The 24,738-nt window shown below is 38.2% G+C and overlaps 2 protein-coding genes across 2 annotated transcripts; one reads left to right on the forward strand and one right to left on the reverse strand.

Moving 5' to 3' along the window:
- Nucleotides 1–1,801: 1,801 nt before the first annotated feature.
- On the reverse strand, nt 1,802–14,727 carry arih1 (ariadne ubiquitin-conjugating enzyme E2 binding protein homolog 1 (Drosophila)). The gene is made up of 14 exons (XM_018681084.2): nt 14,266–14,727; nt 10,177–10,244; nt 9,925–10,072; nt 8,375–8,467; nt 8,237–8,292; nt 7,205–7,271; nt 6,916–7,022; nt 6,791–6,833; nt 6,605–6,676; nt 6,177–6,307; nt 5,826–5,883; nt 5,084–5,344; nt 3,769–3,881; nt 1,802–3,681 (listed from the first exon to the last, which is right to left on the reverse strand). Exons 1-14 carry the CDS (start codon nt 14,551–14,553, stop codon nt 3,597–3,599), a joined length of 1,590 nt encoding a protein of 529 aa, XP_018536600.1. The 5' UTR covers nt 14,554–14,727; the 3' UTR covers nt 1,802–3,596.
- A 537-nt stretch (nt 14,728–15,264) lies between these two features.
- Nucleotides 15,265–21,420, forward strand: hexa (hexosaminidase A (alpha polypeptide)). Its single transcript, XM_018681074.2, has 14 exons — nt 15,265–15,596; nt 16,153–16,257; nt 16,371–16,436; nt 16,666–16,712; nt 16,859–16,969; nt 17,063–17,164; nt 17,430–17,562; nt 17,833–18,013; nt 18,354–18,440; nt 18,541–18,613; nt 20,079–20,259; nt 20,509–20,599; nt 20,717–20,824; nt 20,954–21,420. Exons 1-14 carry the CDS (start codon nt 15,326–15,328, stop codon nt 21,015–21,017), a joined length of 1,620 nt encoding a protein of 539 aa, XP_018536590.1. The 5' UTR covers nt 15,265–15,325; the 3' UTR covers nt 21,018–21,420.
- The last annotated feature ends 3,318 nt before the right edge of the window (nt 21,421–24,738 follow it).

Consider the following 24,738-nt stretch of genomic DNA (forward strand, 5'->3'; position numbering starts at 1 on the left):
GGCAAAGCTGTCCAAGAGACAGATGCTTTACACTTGACAAAGCTACACGCATTGTCAAGTGTGTCAAAGCCATCATCGGGAGCAGCGGCAGCAGCAATGTCACAGGCGCCTGCCTTTGTTTTGTTCTTTCCTGGAAGAAAAATTATAGAGTGGAGTCAGGACATGCTAAACAAATGTTCCATGTGGCACAAATGTAAGAAAACTGTTACAAATTAGATGTTTCTAATGCAAACCTTTGGTCTCCTTGGATGATTAGGTGAGCTGAGTGGATGCTCTGCTGCTTTATCTGTTGAGCATATTCTTTTGTCGCTCCCCATTCATTTGAGCCAAATGTAATGTAATGGAGGTTGACACTGTGGCTCAATTTGTGGATTTGGGATTGTTTCCTCTTGTTGAGCTTCTTCTTCCTGTGCTTGTGTTGGTTCCTCAGCTGGTGCTGCCTCCAGGGGCCTGGAGACAGTGTTGCACCTGTCCTTCCCTTCACCTTTGCTCTCATGCACCAGGCCCAGCTCCTCAGTGATCTGGTGAACCAGCAGGCGGTCATGAGAGCTAAAGGATGATGGGAATTGTAGTTCACTCTGATTTAAGTCCTTCAGAAAGTTCTCACCTGCTCTCTGATCTCAGTGTATCTGTTCTGTTCTTACGCTATCAGTGTCAATGTGCAGGATTTTACGTGCTTCTCTGAACCTGCAGTATTTCCCTTTCCGTTGCTACTGGTAAATTTCTTCTGTCCATAGTTGGCCTTGCTGTCAGTCTGATCTTTGACCCTTTGTGTGGTAGATATGGAGCTGCTGGCAGACATGTTAGCCTAGGTGTCTTTGTGGTCACAGCTGTAGTTCTGTGGCGCGATAGCTTGGATGTGACCTCAACATGCCAGCATCAGTTATTGTTATGCTTTTTGCTGACATCATACGCTAACAATGTTGTAGTGTTTTATGAAATTTGTGTTTTGTGAAATTTTGTTGTGTTTTCTGAAATGTTATTGTGTTTTGACCTTCAGGGCCACCATAAATGGCCTAGCTTGGACAAGTGATTTGAGGGCACAGCTTAAAAACACATCAATACTGATTGTGGCAAAAATGTCTTTTGAATTAAAGTGGCTGCTGCCCAACAAAGAGCATTATGTCCATTATTAAACAATAACCCATGCCAGAAAGATGTTTGCAACATTTTGCACTTTAATATTTTCTCCAAAACAGACAACTAATTTCTCCCACATTTTTACACTAAATAAAACACTTTTGATAGCATAAAGAAAAGATATGTAGAAAAGTATTAAAAGTTTTTGGATGTCTCAGTTTAATGTAAGTAGCTGCTTCTGTTACTTCAAACGTTATGAAATGTTAAGGAACTACTAGCAGACACAATGAAAACAGAGTGAGCCCTGGAGAGCATATCAGCCTAATGATCACAGCTACAGCTGGTGCGTTACCTGCAAGACAGCTTAGTGAAAAAAGCTCATCTTTTGTTATTATCCATTCAACTTGTGTAATCATTGGTTTGTAACTTGAGAGACAGAATGAATTCAAATGTGACATCATACAAACAACGACTTGATCTTTATCGTACAATCTGCAAGTAAAAGTGGTGCAAAAAAGCTAACATCTTAGCCTAAAAATCAAAATTATTCAATGAAAATTACGAAATGAATCCCACGCTATTCTGGAAGACACAGCTCTGCCAAGGTCTGTATTACACTACATCGCAAAATACATAGCGCAGAAATGCATCATGGATGTTTGGGTAATTAATATGATTGAGACCAAACCTACTCTAATGACTCACACAGTACTCCCAAAAATTAGATTTCTCATGACATTTATTCAAATAAACAATACAGTTTATAATTTGCTAGGATAAAATAATAAGTTTGAACACATAAGAAGCATTTGGGAGAGAATTCCCCAAAGATCTGAAACTGGGGCAAACGATGTGTTTTAATGATGGCTGACACTTCGGTGTCATCTTCTGACTTGCAACAGTGCCTGTATATTCATGTCCCCTCCAGTCAATCTTGTGAAGACTGCCATATTGCAGAGACATGAACGAGCATTTACAAGCAGAGAGCCTGACAACCAGAGCAACCACCACACAGAACAATGCAAAACCTGGAGGGGCACTGACATTTCAATGTCGAATCCTCAACCCATGTGCGAAAAATACAGTCTTTAATGCAAAAGCATAACAGCGTTATAAAACAGTCCTACAACCTTTAGAAGTTTGCCCTATATTCCTCATCTGCCTAAGGATCACGCAAGTCCATCTGTGTAGCTCTGTTTAAAGCAATATTCAGCCTCACTGCAAGGCAAGAGATCTCTTCAAAGAGGCAAGACCACTATCAGCCCCATGCCATCCAAGTATTCCCTGCAAGACTGATGCAAATGCCTGTCCCTGTTTGACAGTGATCCAGCCCAATTAGCAGCACTACAAAGCTGTGCTGTCAGTACATTCTATTACCCTCATTCAATCCCCAAGGTGCAAGCTGAGCTTTAAGAGGGCTACCTCAAGCCACATCGGGAAAGAGAGAGAAAAAAAAGAAGAAAAAAAGAGTGAATGTCACTCAGTTTGGCTCTTGCAAATAATTAGTAATGTTCTTAAATGTTAAACACCTCTAAAAACAACTAAGAGGGTACGACAAAAGGTTAGAATAGAGGGACACAGGGCCGGTGCATTCAACCTTTCCTTTGAACTGTAAAACTTTTTCTGCCCTTGGTTTTCTAACTCAGCGGTGCACATTAACTGGAGTCCTTTATCTGATCACTTGGCAACTAAGAGAAGTCCTTTCTATCAGTCCCCATTTAGATTTACTGATACGGTGTAAATTGTGCACGCTCTGAAGAGACTGAGGATGACCGGGCGAATGCCTTATTGCCAAAGACCTCCAAATCCCCACGCACTCTGGAGGGAGCAAACAGACTCAATCTACATGGCAAAAGTACACCTTTCTCAATATTGGTAAAGAATAAATATTTCAAAATTTCAAAATTATGCAAACACGTGCCACTCTTGCTCTTTAACTTCCATGCATATGGACTATTTACAAATTGAAAAATACAGACTTACTATTTTGTTCTTTTGATGTTTTTTTTTTCTTCTTTCCCCCCCTGAAATGTCTTTGCCCCTTTGCAATCAGCCTATCAACATTCAGCCACCCAGACAAGGATCTCACCACATATTGCAGACATGGCCAGGACAATTAAAGCTGTGTTGAAAACATTTTCACACTAATGGGAAAACAAAAGTCAAAATCAAAACAGAAAAGATTCACAAGCAAATAACAGAGGAAAATAAGATAGTTCAGGGGAGGTGTTACAATACAAGCCAAAAGGATGTATTTGTTTAAGATGGATTTTCTGCTTTCTCAAGACTCCACTCTGTTGCTAACAATACTGTAGTACACTTTCTTTTTATTACTCTACCTTTTATTTAAATATAATTTACTTTTAAGATTTTGTTAAACAAATCCAGGAAAAATGATGCAAAAGTGGTTGGTTTGCCAAAGGAGAGGCGGCAGAAGGCCCGTGCTGCCCTGTTAAATTGCATCAGCGCTCTAGTTTGTCAAGATACTCAAGAGTCTGTTGCATTGGGACGTGTCCTCAATCCTCAATGTACTCCCACAGGTCCTTCTCATAGCCTTCATGCACGTGCTGTAGCAGCACTCTTCGCCTGCTCTCACAGTATCTACAGACAAAAGAGAAATTTATTTGAGTCCAAGAATAAACCACCTTAATGGTAGGAGACAATGATTATGATGCTTCCTCTACTCACCTGTACTTATCTTGTACTTTCTGCTTGATATCCTGCAAGGAATCCTGGGAGATGTCCCGCTCTAGGTAGCCAGACAGCACCTCAGTGGCATTTTCCAGGTCTGCCTGGTTGTTCTGATGGGACAAAAATTTGATAAACAAAATTAATCTAAGTCACAGTATAGATATAGATTAAGAAACAGAAAAGTCAGCTATACACAATAATGTGTGCTAAACTTTGGAGTGTCCTGCCTAAGGCCCTGCTCAGACTACTGGAAGTGTGGGCCAGTTTCCTCCCATTTGCGCCTCCTGACAATCGGGTGACTAATTTGGTCTTTGTCAACGGACTAGTTCTGCTGCCAGAGAGTGGACCAATGAATGGAAACGTGGCTGTAACTTCCTGGGATAATCTGCCTTCCAAGTAAAGTCATAACTGTACAGACAAAGAGAAGTGCTAGGAGTAAGTCATATGAGTCAAGAGAGCATGTGGGAATGAGAAGAAGTGAGGGAGATGAATATGTGTGTCAGAGAGAGAAAGCTAATGGAGGCAAGATAATCTAATTATATGTAGAAAGATATTTGCTATTGCTTGTCTTGTAGTGCCAGCATGTTTGTGGTTTGTGACAAAAGTGGTCCTTTTGTGTGATGGAATGTGGTTTCACAATGTTAAGAATTTTAAATAGTCCTGGAAGCCTGGCCTGAAAATTTATGATTAGAAAAGTTTTTTGACAGGACTAAGAAGATGATACTTATAAGACTGAAATAAGGGTGTCATCATACAATGTGTGTTCCTGGTCATTATTATGATAAAATACAATTAGTAGGGATGGTGAATATAATTTTTATAGTTTATAATAATAAATGGGTATGAACTGATTTCCTTTGGATCATTTGCATAAAAAACACTGCTTAGTTGGGCTTGAAAAGTAAACCTTGAATATTATTTTTGTGATTTTACTGTTATGTGATTATTTTGTGCTAGTACAATGAAGTCTAATATTATAATCCTTAAAGAAAGTTATGTATTCACCCATCTGTTTGTCTGCTGTTAAGGTATCACAATCAGTAAAACACACAGGCTAAAATTTGCCCCATAAAGTTTAAGCCTAAGGATCAGCCTAGATGATTTAAATGAGGATCTAGTTCAGGAGTTTTACCATTTTTTGTAGTGCTGCATTCACGTGGCACAACGATCACACTTACTAAACAATTATATTGCTACAATTAATTCTTCATTCAATGATCATGATTACTTAGAAGATAAACACTTAACAGCACTTACTATTTATGTCATACACCATCTGCTCACATTTATAACAATTTCCTTTTTATCATACCTCAAAAATAATGGACTGGTTGTTCTTCTTGAGGTAGAAGGCAAAGACGTAAGTGAACATGAGTGTGGAGCGGCACTGGCACAGCACATCCACAGCCTTCTTCAGAAACTGCACCTCAATCCAGGACATGTTGTGCTGCTGCATCTCCTCCATCTTCTGCTTGACCTGAGCATAGAGCTTGTGCTCAAAGCGCAGGCTCTGCATGTGGTTCATGTAGCGGTTGCAGTAGAACAGGTACCTCTGCAAGGCTGCCCTGGAGCGCTGCACACACAGCATTGAACTGGCTTTAACTCAAGCATGCTCAACTCAATTTGTACTCAACTAAAACTCCTCAAGTTCATCGGGTGCTGAATTATCAGCAACATGTAATGAAATATCTGAAATGTGTAATGCAGGCGTTTCAGACACTATTCTTTGTGTGCAACAATTAACCATGTTTGTCAGTGACAAGGACATTTATCATCAGGCCAACGCAGCAGCTTCCCATGTAATTCAAACAGTTCCCCATGCGTTTACATGAGGAACTGTTTGATTAGTGGGATTGGATTATATTCTTACATAATTCAGTAGATGTTTTTGTTGCTGGCTAAAGAATTGTTCTGGTATTTATCAATTCATATAGGTTTTACATGTTACACGTGTTGCAAATATGGCTAAATGTTACACACTGATATATCTATCAGGTGAGGTAAAACAGTAAGCAAAGGTTTCAAACTGTAACAATATGTGTATCCTTCACTACCTCTTGGGCATCTCTGGCTGCCTTGGCATCATCTTCATTGTAGCGATTGCAGTTGTACCTGAAACATGACAACAATCAACAATGTCTCCCAGAAAAGCCAGAATACAACATATCGTTTGACAATATATTATGCTTCAATGCTTTTTCACATAAAATAATTAACAAGGCAGATGTCAGATATGTATTTAGACTTGAAATAGTATGACAATTTGCATTTATTATCTGTGAAGGTTATACTTCTCCTAGGATCATATATTTTCCACTAACTGAAGTAAAAACATTACTATCACTACAGACCTTCTTGAATTATTTTCCAACAAGTCATTTACTCTATAAACTATTAGCTCTTACCAGGCTGAGCCATGTGGTTCCCATGGTCCAAGGCAGACCCAGCAGAACTCAGCTTTGCAGTTCTGGTTCCGACAAACCATGTGATTGCAGCCACCATCTTTCTCAATGGTCACATGGCATTTTGGACACTCCTGTAAGGACAGGGGATCAATGATTTTTTTCCCTCTGCTTGAGGTCAATTGTTTTACAAAAAAAAAAGACCCGAAAATAAAATGTTAACAGCAGTAAAAGCAAAGAACAAAACAATAATGATGGCCTGATGGCTTGGGACTGTAATTGTTATTCAAAAACTAAAATTCTAGTTTTTCTTTTAAAAAAAACCTTACTATTAGTATTTCCACAGCTAAAATTCCTTTGTTGCCATCACATTAACTCCCTACATGAACCAGGCAAGTGGGCAAAATGGACAGACCACATTGACTCCATACCTTAGTATTTGCTGCAATCCAGTTTGAAGTTTCACTGTCATCATCACATTTCTTAATCCATTTTCTCAGCCACTACAAAAGAAATAAAATAGGATTAAGAAATAATCATACTGATGGGGAAAGCTAATCTTATATTGAATATTTCTGGTGATGATAAAAATGATAATTTATTCCCCACTGGCTTACCTTACACTTGACAGGATCATGCCAATTCTCTCCGCAGTTGAAGCTGCAACAACATGAAGCAGGTAAAAATTTAATGTTTAATAATAGTCTAATTCACTGTTTGTTTTTTAAGAAAGCTCTCTTACCAGAACTGACGACCACACTTGCACCTCACTGGCTTCGCATCTGGGTACTGGACTTTGACAACATGATGGCAGTCTGGTGCAGGGCACCACTTTAACAGTCGATTGCACTTAAAAGGAGTAAGAGAGAGAGAGAATGTCAACTCATAGTTTCATGGATGCTTAAGTAAAAAGAAGGTCCATGTTTTTCCAAGTAGAGCATATGGATAATCTAACAGCTTGATATAATAAATCAAGGTTTTATAGTCCATTTCAGTACACTATTAAGGAGGAAAAAGAAATCAACGCTTACCTCTACAAAACTATTTGTAATTAAATGCTGGTACTTCAACTTCACTTTTGAATCTGTTATGAGGCGCCTATAGGAAAAGTCAAATCAAGATTTATTAGCCTTCATTACATAAAATGGATGACTCTGCTAAAACCTTCCTTTATTTTATACTCAGTGCAAACCTCTCAAGCAACAATGCAATAAAAACAAAAAATAGTCACACAATTTCACTTCTTCTGGAGTTAACTTTACAGTCAGAATGATTATTTATTTCCTCAAACAACTCTGTACCAACAACAACTTCCATATTATTACAAAACTAAGAGACAGTGCAGGATACTAACTTAAATACAACACACACTTCATGAATTCAAATACTAACATGGGGAACCTACGTTTCTGTGCATGTTGCACCCTAAACTGATCAGTGAAAACACTGTTAGGTCTCTTGCTAGCTGCTGAGATCAGAATGTAGGTTAAGACAATTACTGTCAGCTTAAGAGCTGGTACAAGAGATTAGTGTCCATGCTTCCAATATGGAGGTACATTTTCTTTGCACTAGAGGCTGAACATTAACATTATAAAGTAGTCAAGTGGTGGTCTAAGGACAGGTAAAAATTCTTTGAATTTACAGTTTCTATTCCTATCAAATGGACTAAAAACTACAATATATAAAGACAGTATGTCTGGTTGTAGAACAGTATTAATTTTCTGATTGATATGCATGGCCAAACTGTACTATAGGGGCTTAATTAGATTTTTTGACTTTTCAAGACATTTTGGCAAAATTGTGAAATTAAAATAATCTTCACACAGATGCAGATGAACAATATTGTGAGAGAAATGTCCTTCACAAGTTTGTTAATGAACTGTATATGTCTCTGTATAATGATCATTTCACAAAAAAGAGTCAAAATAAAAACAGGAGGAATCTTTTTTGTTTCCTGCTCTTTTCATTACTAGAATGAGTCAGTCACATCTACTTATACTGATCACTGCTGATCAATATGCAACAAGACATCAAAACAAATATAAGCACAAACAGATACTCACATGACTGTGTTGTCATCAACCAAAATGTCACAACTATGAGCAGGACAAGAAATGGTCTGAGAAGGCAACACAGAGGGCAAATCATTAGTCAGACAGCTAATTAAAGACTAACACTGAGCAGTAAATGTTAGTGGGTACCTGTCCCATTCCTTCCTCTATGATTTTGGTGGTCAGATAATCTCCCCAACACTGCATGCAGAACTTGTGTCCACACTCCAGTCCTGTAAAATACTGTAAGAGAGAAGCATCTCATTTGTTTTTGGTGACCAGGCTAGTCAAGGGCTTAACAAACAACTGATGGATAATTTTGTGTGCTACAAATTTCAAAATACAAACATTCTCAATTAAAACAGGATGGATTTTTCAGTTTTCTTTCTGACGTCTTACTGTGTGAAACACTAAATCTGCTCCTCCACAAGTTAATCCTTTGTTGAGACAATATACTGTATCATAGGAGTGGAACTGTATACTCTAAAGTGCACCTTTAATTTAGGTACATTTGAGGAGACTTGTTTTCACCCTGACACTGAAATTTCTTCTGCTGATAAACGGATAACCTCTTCCATCACCTCAGGGAGCACTGTATTGTCTGAAGTAACCATGTCCTCCAAAACAAGATGGACAAGAAAGGATCAATCTGGCATACTACAATGTTCTGGCATAACAGCACCAATCTGTAGGTGTTAATGGAAACAGCACTTGCCAGTAGAATGACTCTCAAACAATTACACTTCCTCCACCCATCTGTACGTACAGTTCATTACGGTGTGTAACCATGCATAGTGGGCATCCTGCTCTTTAGGCGACATCCACATAAGTCTATCACTCTGAATTTTGAATCAACTGTTTTCTTCTAGTTTTGAGTGCAAATTAACGATGCAGCAGTGTGTGGCACTTGTTAGAAAAGGGCTGGATCAACAAATTCCACCAATTCTGGGACACAATAATTTTCTATTCTCTACTGAGATGGTACAGCAATGCTACTCAACAGCTGTTAGCGGTGTTTAATGATCGATTTTCCCTCTGATATTTCCAAGTGAGAGGGACATAGAAGTATTCAAGAGTTGTAACACTTCTTTAACAGCTTCTCCCATGATTCTCTGAATTAGTAATCTTAACTGAAAATCAGAACATTCCAATATTCATGCATTTTTATTACCTGGCATGCCTTGACATTTTTCTATCCTAACCCCAACTGACAAAACCAGTCATCATAATATCACTTTTAGTCTGAAAGTAAAATCAAATCACTGTACAGATAAAGAATCTAACCAACAGTAGTAAATACCAAGTTAAATTAATGACACTGAGCTGCACTCACAATCATCCTACTTCTTCCCCAACAGATAATGTGACCACATTTTGAGATGTCAAGTTAGGCACACGTATCCCATTTTTCTTTTACTACTGTGTTTGCCAGGGCTGTTAACTGGGTCTGAAAAAAAGAACCTGAGCTTACACATAATTAACCACACAGGATCAAAATGTCACTGCCTGTGATGTTGTCTCAGTTGGGGGTCCCCCTTGTATTGCACAAGTTGTGCCTGTGCCTTAAATATGAGCTATCAAGCCAAGACACTGATTTCGTATCTAACAATTTGACAAAATTCCCATTGTAAAACCACAACTTACATCTGAACACACCTTCAGCGCATGCAACACAATGCTGGTTTCATTATAAGACTTACAGAGTTGGGGAAGTTCAGATAGCAGATCTGACATGGCATGTCCTGCGCTGAAGATCTAGTGTTGATTGGAGGACGGATCCGAGGCTTCTTACTGGGGTTAATGACATGACACTCAGAGAAAAGCTTGTCCAGATTTCCATCAAAATACCTGTATAAATTGAGAGGAAAAGGGAAATCAGTGTGTTTAAAAAAGCACAAAGCCATTACCCCTCCCAGACAGCAAAAGGTGGCAAATAAATAATATACTGTTACCTTTCCATAAGCTTTTCTTTATCCCAGTTGAAATGACTGAGAAGGATGCGTGTTATTGTTGCAGGGTTCTAGAGGAATGAGAAAATGTTTGGTCAGAAATAAACCTGAATTTTACATTTAACTACGGCCAATTTTCAATCTTCAGTATAACAACATATACTTGGGGGTATTACTGAAGTGAAAAGCTCATTAATTGGTACTTCCGTAATTATACTCATATTTCAAGTTAAAATATCTTTTGTGGAACAACAGACAGCTGTGAGAAACCAGGTTTTTTTTTTAAGATATGGATGAAGCCTAGTAGACTAGAATGGCACAAAATCGCCTAAAATAGTGGTAGATTTAATAGTTCTCACTTACATTACTAGCCATGTATGTTGGTTGGCATGAACAAACACATCTGAAACACTGTTAGTTACAGTAGAATCCAATACAACATCACCACAAACTATAGGCTTAGAAGTCACCACGAAGTTAAACCAACTCCTGTCTGACATCATCTGAAGAATTTTTTGAAAAAACGATTCACCGGGGAGAATTCACTGCAGGGTACAGTTTCATTTTTTCTGTTCACTGTGGTTGCTTAAGAATAGGCAACTAAGGCAGTTGCATATTCCAAACAAAACAAGTTTTACATTTTAGTTGTCTGTAGACTTTTTACAGGCAAAATGGCAGCTGTTTATGACCCAATAATCCAGAGCACTGGATATGTGGTTAAAAAACCACAAACATCTGAGCACACCATTGCCTGTGACTGGACAGGTGATAGTGAATCAGGGGAAACTGAATAAGGCTGTGTGAATTTTGTAAGTGTAAAGAACCAACTTGAGTATACTGCATACTGTTTTGTTTGGGGTGTACCATCAGCCAAATTGAATAAGGTCAGACAATCCTGAATTCTGTTTGAAAGGGCAACAAAACCCAACACAAACATGTGCACATTTAATGAAAACGTTCTGGCACAGCCATTTCCATTCAGTCCCATTTCTGGCTTACCCTAAGCTCTTTTCGTGAAAACTGCCATTTTATTAAGCATTTTTCAACTGTAACATGGATCCTACAATCTTAATGTGATGGTACAGCCCCACATAAGTAAGCCATATTGTACCACACTGAATGACTAGTTGTTGGCCACACCATTAAATATACAAAGCCACTCTCTCGGTTTACAAATTTAAAAAAAAAATGAGGATTTGAATGAGGAAAATGAGGATTTCTCATATTTCTCTGTGCCAGTTGAAAGTTTTTCATCAGAAGAAAAAAAAATTGTGGTTAAGTATGATTCCACTTTTTTAATGTAGAGAGAAAGAGAAAAAGGGAATCGATCTGGGGGTGGGGACAACTAGTTTCTGTTAAATTTTAACATTGTTCCAAGTCTGTGCTGCTGTACACACACACACACACACACACACACACACACACAAACTACTGTGTGTGTTTTTACAGAAACAATCACACCATTAGTCCGGGAAAACATCCATCGGTTATTTGTGGCCAAAAGACTCAAGGCTGCGCTCCAGCAGTGAAATTTATTTGAATAACATAAGACAAAAAGTTGTTTTCACATCGTGATTCAATGCAGCCTGCTTGTGGGAGCAGTAAAGTGGAATATGAAAGAATACTTTTCACTCAACTTTTCAAAAGTTGCTGCACACTACAAGCAGAAAAAAATTAAAAACACAAAAACATTAATCTACTACAAACAAACTAATCCTAGTAATAACAGTTGGTGTTGGTTTATCATTTGTCTGACAAACTAATTTTCACCTTTTCTTTTATGAACAAGAAAGCATGATTTAAAAAAAAATAATAATAAATTCTCTGGCTACTGAAGTCACTACATTGACAGTGACAGTGTCACTATGGTTACAGGCATTCAAGGGTCTCCCCTGAATACCAAGGTATGCTGATGCATGTCAACTTCAAGGACATGTTCAGTACATTGTATTCTAAATATGCATGACACTAATATTTTTACATCCCATTTTGAAATGGGAATGATTTTGCAGTAGTAGGGTACATTATAGCCAAGTGCCATGGTTCTACTCTTTAAGGAAAACACTGGGGTTTGATCTAAGCTATCAAAGTATTAAATAGGGGAATTATCTCTATTTACCTGTTCATACATACAATGTTTACTTCACTCCATCCTGATGTACTATTGGGTGGGAATAACAGGGCAACTCATGACAATACTGACAAAATATTGATGATAATGAGTACATCGTGATACGAGAAATTCTGTTACAGCTCCATGGCAAGATTTAATTGTGTGCTTGAAGAAGAAACCTTTTCCCTAATGATGATAAATTAATTTTGCAAAGTGCAGTTGTCAATCATATACTGTTCATTCAAAGCATTATGTTTATTATTTATACTTCTGAAAAGCTCATACAGCCACATTTACATGTGTGTTGTCACCCACATAACAAACAAACAAACATAGAGTTGGTGATTCTTGAATAAAAATATCAGCAATTAAAGCAGAATACACCTCAAGAGAACAAATCATAACATTGGTACCAATGTGTCAATGATGTACAACAAGACTAAATTGCCTGTTTATTAGGTACATCTATGTTAGACAAATGCAACCTAATACAACAGTCCTGCAGTAAACCCTACCTTTGTGAAGCTTACCATGTTCAGTTTTTGTTTGTGATGTTTAACAGGTGTGCTGATTCAACATTATGCTCATGGTAGGGGCTGTAGTTTGTGGTGCTGTTTAGCAGTATTTTCTTACACTGAAAATGTTCTCAATATTTGGCCTAAATTTTAAAAAATACCTCTCAGTATATTTGTGGACAATGTCCATGTTAGTTTTGCCTGTTGTTTTCTGTGCAATCTTTGACAGTCTACAAAGTCTCTACAGGTGAAAAGAAAATCCATCAGCCACTTGTAACTTTACCCTTAAGTGTCTTCAGAGACCAGGAAAAACCGGTACCTCTTGACATGTGAAGGCACAGTCACTAGAAACATTCTCAAAAGAAATACATTCTAGTGAAGCTGGCTCCTCATTAAAAACATATATTCAGAAATCAGATGAATGAAAAAGTTATTTGTTAGTACCCCAGAAAGCTGACAATTAAGTCCCTAGACCTAAAGACTATTTATAGAAGAATCACCATGTCAATTGTTTCTGCTGTAGAAACAACTGCCATGCGGCTGTACTGTATGCACAGCACTGATAATTACCTATTTTAGTTTTTGGGGGGTTGTTTATTATGTAATGATGACACCCATTAATATTTGTAAAAATAAAAGGCAATGCTAAAAAACGTAATTAGTGACAGATCTATCACGACCACTTTATTTATTTTATTCTGTACCCAAGTGAAGCTAAGTGAGAGGAAATGGAGGCCCAAGTTAGCGCTAAACCGAAGAGCTCTACTGAGTTTCCCCTCAAATGAAATCTTTAACCGTTACCAGATTACGTCTTTGTGTGATCCATCCTAACTTTTTTTGGAAGTCATGATAAAATAGCTTGTTAACGGTAACGTAAGTTAAGAAGCATGTAACTTGCTAACTAACTCGATGACCAAGCCTTTCATCTACCATTAAAATAACGTTAACGGTGATATTATGTCACAATTTTCGTACTGTTAAGTTTAAGTTGCTTGATTGACTCACTCCAACTGCCGTCAAGTAGGAGTTGGCAATTATCTAATTCTAGCTCTACGGACATTATGCTTTTACTGTAACGTGCTAGGTTAACGGTTACAGTTGGCTAGTTAGCAAGCTAGCTAACTTGCAAGCTAACATTAGCTTAGCAAATGGTCCTGCCAACTTCTCAATAGGGATTAGACTACTTCCTGGAACAGAATTCGTTTAGTAACTGTTACTCTAATGTAAAAATTTGAAGTTGTCCACGTCTTCTTTTCAAACGCCAAACACACAAAATAAGGTTAAATTGAGAAAAGAATGATTTTTTGTTTCATATCAATCTTATCACTGTTGTGAAACTGCCAACCTCCAGCAAGTAAACTACTCCTATCAGGCTAATGGCTAAGCTAACGTCCATGGCCTGTTTACGCTTCACTCAAGCCTGGACCCCGGTCTTTCCTAACGCTGACATACCAAAATACCTACCTGGATGACCTCGTTGACCTCCCTGATACACTCCACCATATGCTGGAGGATCTGCTCGGCAGTCAAAACCTCGAAGCGGTAGTCCTCCTCCTCTTCCTCGCCCGGGCCGTGGCCACCTCCGCCAGTCTCGCCGCACTCGTCTCGCTCCCCACCGGCCACCACGGGATCGACCAACTCCACCTCTCCGAGCTCCAGGGTGTCGTCCTCGGGCTCCTCTTCGGCGCTGTCCTCGCTACATTCCTCCTCTTCGTCGTCGTATTCATAGTTATAACCCTCGTCTGAGTCCATTCCTAGGGTGGTTATCAACTTGTGACAAGCACACCTACAGGTTTACAGCGTGTGAAATGTTAATTGTGGAACAATACGAAAACCCAAATTATCCGAGCCTGTTTTTCAGCTGCAGCGAAAATAACAACAAAACGTCGCCGCTGCTAAGCCAACAAAGAGACACAGCGTCACCAACTGACGACGGCCTTACGTCAGATGGACTGTACAGGAAAATGTAAAAAAATTATTGTATTTAAATTTTTAAAAAACTTTTGCTTTCATCTGGATATGTTTTAATACATTTTTAAATACGTAAAAATATTAATTATACGGCCGGTTTAAAACGTGTAGCTAAAGCGTTCAATAACTTATCAAAACACACTTCCTTCTCTTAAAATGTAGGCAAGGATAACGCTTTGAAAAAATAACCGGGCGAACTGCACGATTCCAACATTTTCTACATATTTGATTTGACCAGCCACTACTACATGGTTAAAAAAATCACGTCACTCTACCTTGAATCACCTTAGTTGTACAATTAGTATTTTACTGGTGGGAGAATTAATTACTTTTTTAGTGAATAACAAGAAAACTACGAACGATAAAATCAATAGTAAATACACTACACACAGGATTCTCTCCTAAATACTAAATACTAGCTACAACCTGTTAAAATAAAAACTTGAAAAAAACACACCCACACCTTGTGCCTTGTGGCCCCAATCACGTGACTACATTCTCTTAAGCACCTGACTAGTACAGTTTGTTAGTTTGTGCCAGTGAATAGACGGATATGAACATCATGTTTGCGGTTAGTTCTGGACGCTACACTCGTGCAAATTTTATTTTGCCACTATTAATTATCATCCAACTTGGCTTACACACAGTTGAGGGAGTATGGCCTTTACCACAGGCTTTCACCTCCTCAACGGAGCGATACCCACTGAACCCACAGGCTTTCTACTTCGGCTATGGAAAACAGTCGGCAGCACAGCAGGGCTGTTCTGTTCTGGATACTGCATTCAAGAGATATTTTTCTCTTATTTTTCCAGACTATTCATCTGGTAGGTGATAAAGGTGTAATTAAGACAGCTGAAAAACGAAAGTAAGATTTTATTCATTGATGGATGTAAAAGCTTCAGTCGTACTAACAAAATAAGAAATATCCATAAGTGTTTCTGTTATAAACTGTGATACTACTGTGATATAACGTGTATACAAACCCTGGCTTTTTAAATTATATTGTGGGCTTTAAGAGCAGATGATCTGGCGATACACACGTTTAAGACTGAACTATGAATACACAAAAAAGTAAAGCAAAGTGCTCATTGTAGTTTTGTTTTGAATGTTCTGTTTGTCATGTTTGCTTTTTAAGTTGATCAATGGGCTTTGTAGAGACAGCAGTTTATCAGTCTGTAGGCCCACCTACTCTAAAACACACAATAACAATGCACAGCAATAGCACAGCTTTCTATTTGTGTTTTCAAAAATAGCTCAGAGAATAATGGCAGTTTTTATTGTGACATTGTCAAAATGTAAGCACACAGGTTATGTATGTACTTCTATAAAACTTCAATCATATTGCAACTCTGGTTACTATTTCACTTTTATGACCAACAGCAAACGGTGTCCTGCGATTCAGTGTGGATAAACCATTTCTTGTGGAGGTCAGTGTAGATCAGGATGACTGCGAGAGTTACCCACAGGAGGACTCCTCTGAGAAATGTAAGTATCAACACATTTATATGAGCCAGAGCACCACAGGTAAAGGTTACAGTGCCCACAACTGTTCCACCTGCCAGGGTCCAGTGCTTTATCTAACTCTATTTGTGTTCCAGACAACCTGAGTGTCTGTGAGGGGAAAGCATCTCTGAAGGCAGAAACTGTGTGGGGTGCTGTAAGAGGTGATTATAGTCATTACACTGTTGAAGAACACATATAAACAACAGTACAACAATGTTACAACAAGTTAACAATAACAAAGGTCACACTTGAATCACGGGTTCCATCAAAGCTTGTTTGGCAAGTTTCATTTCTCATTCTACCAAGCATTTAACAACAGTATTCCACTGTTACTTATGCACAATCAAATGGTTGCTGATTTTATACTATATATCCTCTGATTGAGCACAGGTCTGGAAACCTTCAGTCAGATGGTGTATCAAGATGATTTTGGCTCAGTAAGTTAGAATTTTCCAAATGTTCAAACTCATGAGATCTCTGAAGTTGTTACTTCTTTGATACACAGTCTCATCTTGTTATGAAGCTTGATTATAGTTTGGGATGGATCAAATAAATCTTTTTTTTTTGTCATTTCTTTTGTTAGTATTTTGTGAACAAGACTGAGATTGAGGACTTCCCCCGGTTTCAGTTCAGAGGGATTTTGTTGGACACTTCACGTCACTATTTACCTGTGCAGGCCATTTTAAAAACTCTGGTAATAATTAGAGGATATAATCTGAAATTCAGCTTTCTGTTTGATTGATCACACTTGTCATCAGTGGTATTAACAGATATGTTCTCTTTTTAGGATGCAATGGCCTACAGTAAGTTCAATGTGTTTCATTGGCACATTGTTGATGATCCCTCATTCCCTTACCAGAGCAGCACCTTTCCAGACCTCTCCAGTAAGGTATGTCATCCAGATGACGCTGTTAAGTAACCAGGAAGAATACTCAACCGAAAGTCATGTGCACCATGACTCTGCACATACATTATAATTTGCTTTGCAAACATTTTAATCTGCATTGCATTGCGAGATGAAACTTGGTTATTTTATATCCTAGATTGATTATATCCTAGATGTTTAAACAGGCCAACTGCATTTGGATTCATGAGGTAGGGAAATGCTGAAAAGTTGCATCCACCCTTAACAAAGGCTTCTGGCTTTGATTCAGGGGGCTTTCCATCCTATGACTCACATATACACACAGTCAGATGTGAGAAGAGTGATCTCATATGCCAGGCTGCAGGGAATAAGGGTCCTTCCTGAGTTTGATTCACCGGGCCATACCAAATCTTGGGGCAAAGGTAAAATTCAAAGACCAAATGAGCTACATTTACTCAAAAATAACATTTGTGTTCAGATTATCTCAGGGCCTTGATCTTTAACAAAGTACTTGGCATTATGCCTGGTTTACTTAACACAGTAATGGCAATAGGACATACTGCATTCTTAGCTTGACTCATTTCTTATCTGGAGGACTCTTAAGGCTGCATCAGAGTCATCAAATACGATGCAAGAAATGTATTTAAATAAAATTCTGAACTAAATCTGATAGATTACAATTTATTCCCCAGGGCAGTCTGACCTGTTGACTCCCTGCTACAGAGGGAGCACTCCTTCAGGTACTTTTGGTCCTGTGAATCCGGTGTTACCCTCCACCTACCAGTTCATGGAAAAACTATTTAAGGAAGTGTCATCTGTGTTTCCTGATTCCTATATCCACCTGGGAGGAGATGAGGTTAACTTTTCCTGCTGGTAGGCTCAAATGTAACAGATCATCTAAATGCGCCCTGATTGCTGTTGATTTAAATCAGGATTTCCTGGTTGGCATTACTATTTGTTTATATTGCTTCTGAATTTGGCTGCAAAAGGTGTAAGGTATGTCAACAGAGGGAATATACCCAATCCTGCTGTTTTATTCAATCAAAAATAGAAAAAAAGTAAATAGAAATAAAGTTTCTTGTTCTATGTGGTTGTTTTAGGTACATGTCTTTAAAACAACAACAATAATGATCAACTTTTATTTAAGCTTCTGAAAAAAATGTACTTCAACAATCAGTGTAATTATGTTAGGTTAAATTACTTGTTTTCATAGGAAATCCAACCCTGATGTCCGCGCATTCATGCAGAAGATGGGATTTGGAGCAGACTTCACCAAACTCGAGGCATTCTACATAGAGAAGTAGGTTGTAAAGGGGAATACAATGTGGAAGGCTTAGGAAAATACACCAACCAACCAACACATTAATGTTACAAATGTCATTAATACCTCATTTTTCCAGCATTGTGAATATCACTTCAGCTCTCAACAAAACCTCTATCGTGTGGCAGGATGTTTTTGACTACCATGAAAAAGTAAGTACACCACAACAAATCACACCTCCATGATATAAATATATATATTTCTATCAGTGCCATTCATGTAAGCTCACATACATCTAGACAGTGTTTTTACAAATGATTAGTAATACTTATTTTGCCAGTGTGTATAAAATTAATTTTTTAACAGATTAGTGGTAATTTACACAATATTTGAGTTGCCATTTTTCACGTCATTGCATTGACTGGTGCAAATGCAGACATCTTTAAAAAAAAGATTTATTAGTATCTGTCTTAATTTATTAAAAAAAAAAAAACTAAACTGTGTCCAAGTATCTGCACAGAGGGAGATAGTTTGAAAAGCCTGACCAGCATATTTTTTAAAACAGTTTTGTCAGATAACACAACCAGTTTATTTAAATCTGATAATCTATAGCACTGTGTTGCAGCGCAGCAGCTCTCTATCAGTGGTGGAGGTGTGGAGAGAGGGCTGTTACCTGTGTGAGGTACGCAGGGTGGCTAAAGCAGGAATCAGGGTGATTCTGGCCTCTCCATGGTACCTGGACCACCCCGGACCCACACACAACTGGGCCCGCTACTACACTGTGTGGCCCCTTGCCTTCAAGGGTTAGAGAAGAACCTGTGTGCTGTGGCTAGTTTTAAGTATTAACTGCTGTGGTTTATATCTCTATTAATGATTTACAGGTAAAAGTTGTTTTCCTGTAAAATACAGGAGATACATGCCAAGACCACTAGGTGGCAGTGAAGACTGTTGTTTATGCAGTGGTGTTACAGACATATTCTGTGTCCCAATTCCATATGGTGTACTAATTCTATATAGACTGTACAGTACGCAAATTCTCAGAATAGATGGTGCTTGTCAGTCAAACTTTTTTCCCAGAGATTTGTTAGTTAATTTTTGTTTTCTTAGCTTTCCTGGAACTGTCACCACCACCTACAATTTGTTTAAATCTTTGTCCAGCAGTCTATGGCTCCTCAATTTTCTTAGATCAGGATTTCTCCAGTGTGAACATATCACAAACAGTATTCAACTTGAAATTAGTATGTATTATGTAATTGGGACACAGCTGCAGAGATGTGTGATTGCTGTGGTACAAGATCACAGTGCTTGATGTAGAGCCCCATCACTAACATGCACACTTTTCCCCCCACTATTATTGGTTACAGCACACATGCTGTACACATCATATTCCAAGGAGGTGATGATTTGGAGAAATTTTATTCTGATGGGGGTTTTAGTTTTATCAACAGCCTAGTTTGGGGTAAGACTGTGCTTTTGCAATATAAGAACCATTTTCATAGGAGGGGTACAAATTTTGTGAACCATGTCCAGGTAAAAGCTTGCCCTTATGTGACTGTTTTCTAAAATATACAACACTAAATGTAAACAGATTAATCAATACTAAGATACAGAAGGCAGACAGGTGAGAAGCAATATATCAGAGAAGGGCAAGACAGCATGTTGTTTGTCACCAAACAGATTCCTGAGGACACAGTGCTGCACATCTGGAAGGGCCTACCAGAAGTTTATCAGACAGAGCTCAGCAGGATCACCAAAGCTGGCAAGAGGGTCCTGCTGGCTGCTCCGTGGTACATTAACCACATTTCCTATGGCCAGGACTGGCGCAACTACTACACTGTGCAGCCACAGAATTTTTCTGGTGTGTGTATGACCAAGTAATATCACATACTATTGTAACCTGACTCAGTTATGTGCCGGTGATGGTACTTGTCCAGTGGTGAGAGCTGCAAATATGGACTGTCAGTTATAGAGGCCCATTTTAATATTGACTCTCTGAGTTTGACTTGAAGTGGTGTGATAATTTTGAAGTGAAAATTATAATTGGTAGTAAACTCATTAGCAGTCTATCCTTAAGTAAAACTTACTGTGTTGTTTCATCCTGTCACAGGTACTGAGGAACAGAAGAAGCTAGTGATAGGGGGCGAGGTCTGCATGTGGGGAGAATATGTTGACGCCACCAATCTGAATCCACGTCTTTGGTATGGCATTATAAAAAGACTCCTCAAATCACTGTCTTAAACAGCCTATTATAGTAAATGCAACAACAATCACATGAAATGATTTGAACTAATCAGTGATTGCACACCATATCACAGGCCGAGGGCAAGTGCAGCAGCAGAGAGACTGTGGAGTGATGAGAAGCAGACCTCTAGCGTGGACAGCGCATTTCCTCGTTTGCAGGACTTTCGCTGCAAGCTTGTGAGGTACTTTAATTTTATTATCTATGGCCTTTGGAGAGCACAGTACTGGCGTAACTAAACAAGACGCTGAGCCCTTTGTCAACATATCTGCTTTATTACACACTGATGTTTCTGCTTTCCTTTCTCCTCAAGGCGTGGTATCCAGGCAGAGCCTCTCTATGTTGGACACTGCAAACATGAGTACCAAGGTGTTTGAAGATGCTGGATGGACTAAAATTACAAGATTTTTCTGAGTGCTTGAACTGTTTAAGTTCATAGTTGCCTTCATAGTGGATTGTGGAAAAAAACCTTTTGTGGGGCATTTAAAGTTTTACTAAATATTTTGTTCTTTCAGTCTTCATCATGTACACACTCAAATGCTGTCTTAGGGACCTATCTCATACCTGTATAGTTTTTCATTTTTGTAATAGTTGAGTAGTTAGTAAATCGGTCAGTTCTACATCTTGAATATTGAGTACTACACTGTAATGTCATGTTGATTAAAGACAAGATGACAGCAAAATATTCAATGTACAGTTTTAAATTAAATATTAACATTGGCAGTATGCTGTAGCTTGTGGTCTTGCACTGAAATGTAATAAAAATTATGTTGGTGTGCAGACATTGTCACCCTGGTTGTTCTTTAGTAGGTTGCCATCACAATGTTAACAAAAACACAACAAATGCACTGACAGCTATTCTCACTCATATTGGCAGTTCAGATTTTTGCTAAATGTTTGGTTTGATTTGATGAAGTTTTCTGCAAAATGTGTGAATGTTTTTTCAGTATGACATGATATGTTACGGTCATTAAATGCAGTTCAGTGAGTTCAGTAGCTTGGTACAGAGAATAGGTGTTCTTACCTGTTGTCATTTCACAATGTCCAATTTATACTTGCTAGTGTAGCAGCTCAGATTAGGCTGGACCTGCTGCCCAGCTTCTCTAAAAGACAACCCATAGTTAACCAGATGGTCAATCAAGGTAGCCCCGACCTCATCTGTAATGGTTGTTTGTCCTCATCCCTGTCTTTGTCCTCCTCTCTGCAACACTATCCTCCAAACCAAGACTTTTAGCCTGTAACCTATTTATTTTTAAAGGCCTGATTATTAAGTAAACAAACTGCTGAGACACAGACTTGTGGGCATGGGGGATGTAGCATTTGCACTGTAGACACTTTCAAAAGAAACACAGGGATTGAATGATGTAATGTAGAGAACCGTGTTTAGTGTTTTGCAATTGCAAACCGAGAGTAATGCAGAGAATGTGCTACTTTTTGTGTCTCAGCAATTCCAAAAAAAAAAAAAAAACATGCACAAAACAGAGGGTTTCTCTGAGTCTGAATTCATCAGTGTATGAAAACATGTTTTTAGTGGGGGAAAAATGTGAAAAACCCTAGGAAAAAAAAGAAATAATAATCGCAACAACACTATTATTATTAAAGGTAATTTTAAAAAATGTCTAGAAAAGAACAAGACAGTTATGGATAAAATTCAATTCAATTTTATTTGTTTTTATTTGTATAGCACCAAATTGCAAAATTGATCATCTCAAGGCACATTGTAGAGTGTAATGGAGCTCAACAGTACCCACAATGAGCAAGACTTTGGTGACAGCAGAGAGGAAAAAACTCCCTTTTAACAGGAAGAAACCTCTGGCAGAATTTAACTTAGGATGGATGGCCATCTACTTTGACCAGCTGGGTTGAAGGTAGAGAAATGAGGGAGAAGAGAAAGGGGGTCAGATGGGGAGAGAGGAGAGAAAGAGACCAGGAACAGTTACATACTGTTGTATTTCAGCACTGTCAAACTGGTTGTTATAATGACAACAATAATAGTGATGCCAATTGGTATAATAATAACAGCTGTGATGATAGCATCAATATTTAGTATAGTATAGTAATATAAGAGTATGTTAGATATATTAAGAATAAGCATAAAAATACAAAAGATCTGGAATCAATGAGCAAAGAAAAATGTCCAAAATTAGTTTCTGGTAAAATTGAAGAAATCCTGGGGGAGAAATACATTTTTTTTGTTTTTGTTTTTGTTTTTTTTTTGGAGACTTTTTGTTGCTCAGAAGAAGTTAGATGATGAGTTTGCTTGGACACAAACCTCTTGTGAGCAAGGATAAAACTCCAAAAACCTTTTCTGGTATAACTGGAGAAATCCTTGGGAAGAAACACATAAGAGGGGCCCTCTTCCAAGGCCTGAAGGTGTCTTGACAGTAAGAAAATGAGTTTGTTTCAACACAAACTTCTTGTGAGCAAGGAAAAATCCTCAAAAAAGTGTTTTTGGTAAAATTGGAGAACTCCTGGGAAAGAAATATACACCAGGGATCCTTTTGAAAGGCTTGAGAGTGTCTTGACGGTAAGAAAATTAGTTTGGACAAAAATCTCCTGTGAGTCGCTGAAAAGTCCACAAAATGTTATCGCTAAAATTGTAGAAATGTGTGGGAAGAAAGTTGCACGAGAAACCCTCTCCCTGGGTTTGCAGGCAACTTGACGGTAACGACGACGCAAATGATGATGACCGTTTTCGCAATAAAATTAGAAAAAACTGTTTCGACATCGTCAGTCAATGAGTAAAGAAAAATGTCCAAAATTAGTTTCTGGTAAAATTGAAGAAATCCTGGGGGAGAAATACATTTTTTTTGTTTTTGTTTTTGTTTTTGTTTTTTTGGAGACTTTTTGTTGCTCATAAGAAGTTAGATGATGAGTTTGCTTGGACACAAACCTCTTGTGAGCAAGGATAAAACTCCAAAAACCTTTTCTGGTATAACTGGAGAAATCCTTGGGAAGAAACACATAAGAGGGGCCCTCTTCCAAGGCCTGAAGGTGTCTTGACAGTAAGAAAATGAGTTTGTTTCAACACAAACTTCTTGTGAGCAAGGAAAAATCCTCAAAAAAGTGTTTTTGGTAAAATTGGAGAACTCCTGGGAAAGAAATATACACCAGGGATCCTTTTGAAAGGCTTGAGAGTGTCTTGACGGTAAGAAAATTAGTTTGGACAAAAATCTCCTGTGAGTCGCTGAAAAGTCCACAAAATGTTATCGCTAAAATTGTAGAAATGTGTGGGAAGAAAGTTGCACGAGAAACCCTCTCCCTGGGTTTGCAGGCAACTTGACGGTAACGACGACGCAAATGATGATGACCGTTTTCGCAATAAAATTAGGAAAAAACTGTTTCGACATCGTCAGTCAATGAGTAAAGAAAAATGTCCAAAATTAGTTTCTGGTAAAATTGAAGAAATCCTGGGGAGAAATACATTTTTTTTGTTTTTGTTTTTGTTTTTGTTTTTGTTTTTTGGAGACTTTTTGTTGCTCAGAAGAAGTTAGATGATGAGTTTGCTTGGACACAAACCTCTTGTGAGCAAGGATAAAACTCCAAAAACCTTTTCTGGTATAACTGGAGAAATCCTTGGGAAGAAACACATAAGAGGGGCCCTCTTCCAAGGCCTGAAGGTGTCTTGACAGTAAGAAAATGAGTTTGTTTCAACACAAACTTCTTGTGAGCAAGGAAAAATCCTCAAAAAAGTGTTTTTGGTAAAATTGGAGAACTCCTGGGAAAGAAATATACACCAGGGATCCTTTTGAAAGGCTTGAGAGTGTCTTGACGGTAAGAAAATTAGTTTGGACAAAAATCTCCTGTGAGTCGCTGAAAAGTCCACAAAATGTTATCGCTAAAATTGTAGAAATGTGTGGGAAGAAAGTTGCACGAGAAACCCTCTCCCTGGGTTTGCAGGCAACTTGACGGTAACGACGACGCAAATGATGATGACCGTTTTCGCAATAAAATTAGAAAAAACTGTTTCGACATCGTCAGTCAATGAGTAAAGAAAAATGTCCAAAATTAGTTTCTGGTAAAATTGAAGAAATCCTGGGGGAGAAATACATTTTTTTTGTTTTTGTTTTTGTTTTTGTTTTTTTGGAGACTTTTTGT

This window comes from Lates calcarifer, linkage group LG10, assembly GCF_001640805.2.
Source record: "Lates calcarifer isolate ASB-BC8 linkage group LG10, TLL_Latcal_v3, whole genome shotgun sequence".
Lineage (NCBI taxonomy): Eukaryota > Metazoa > Chordata > Actinopteri > Centropomidae > Lates > Lates calcarifer.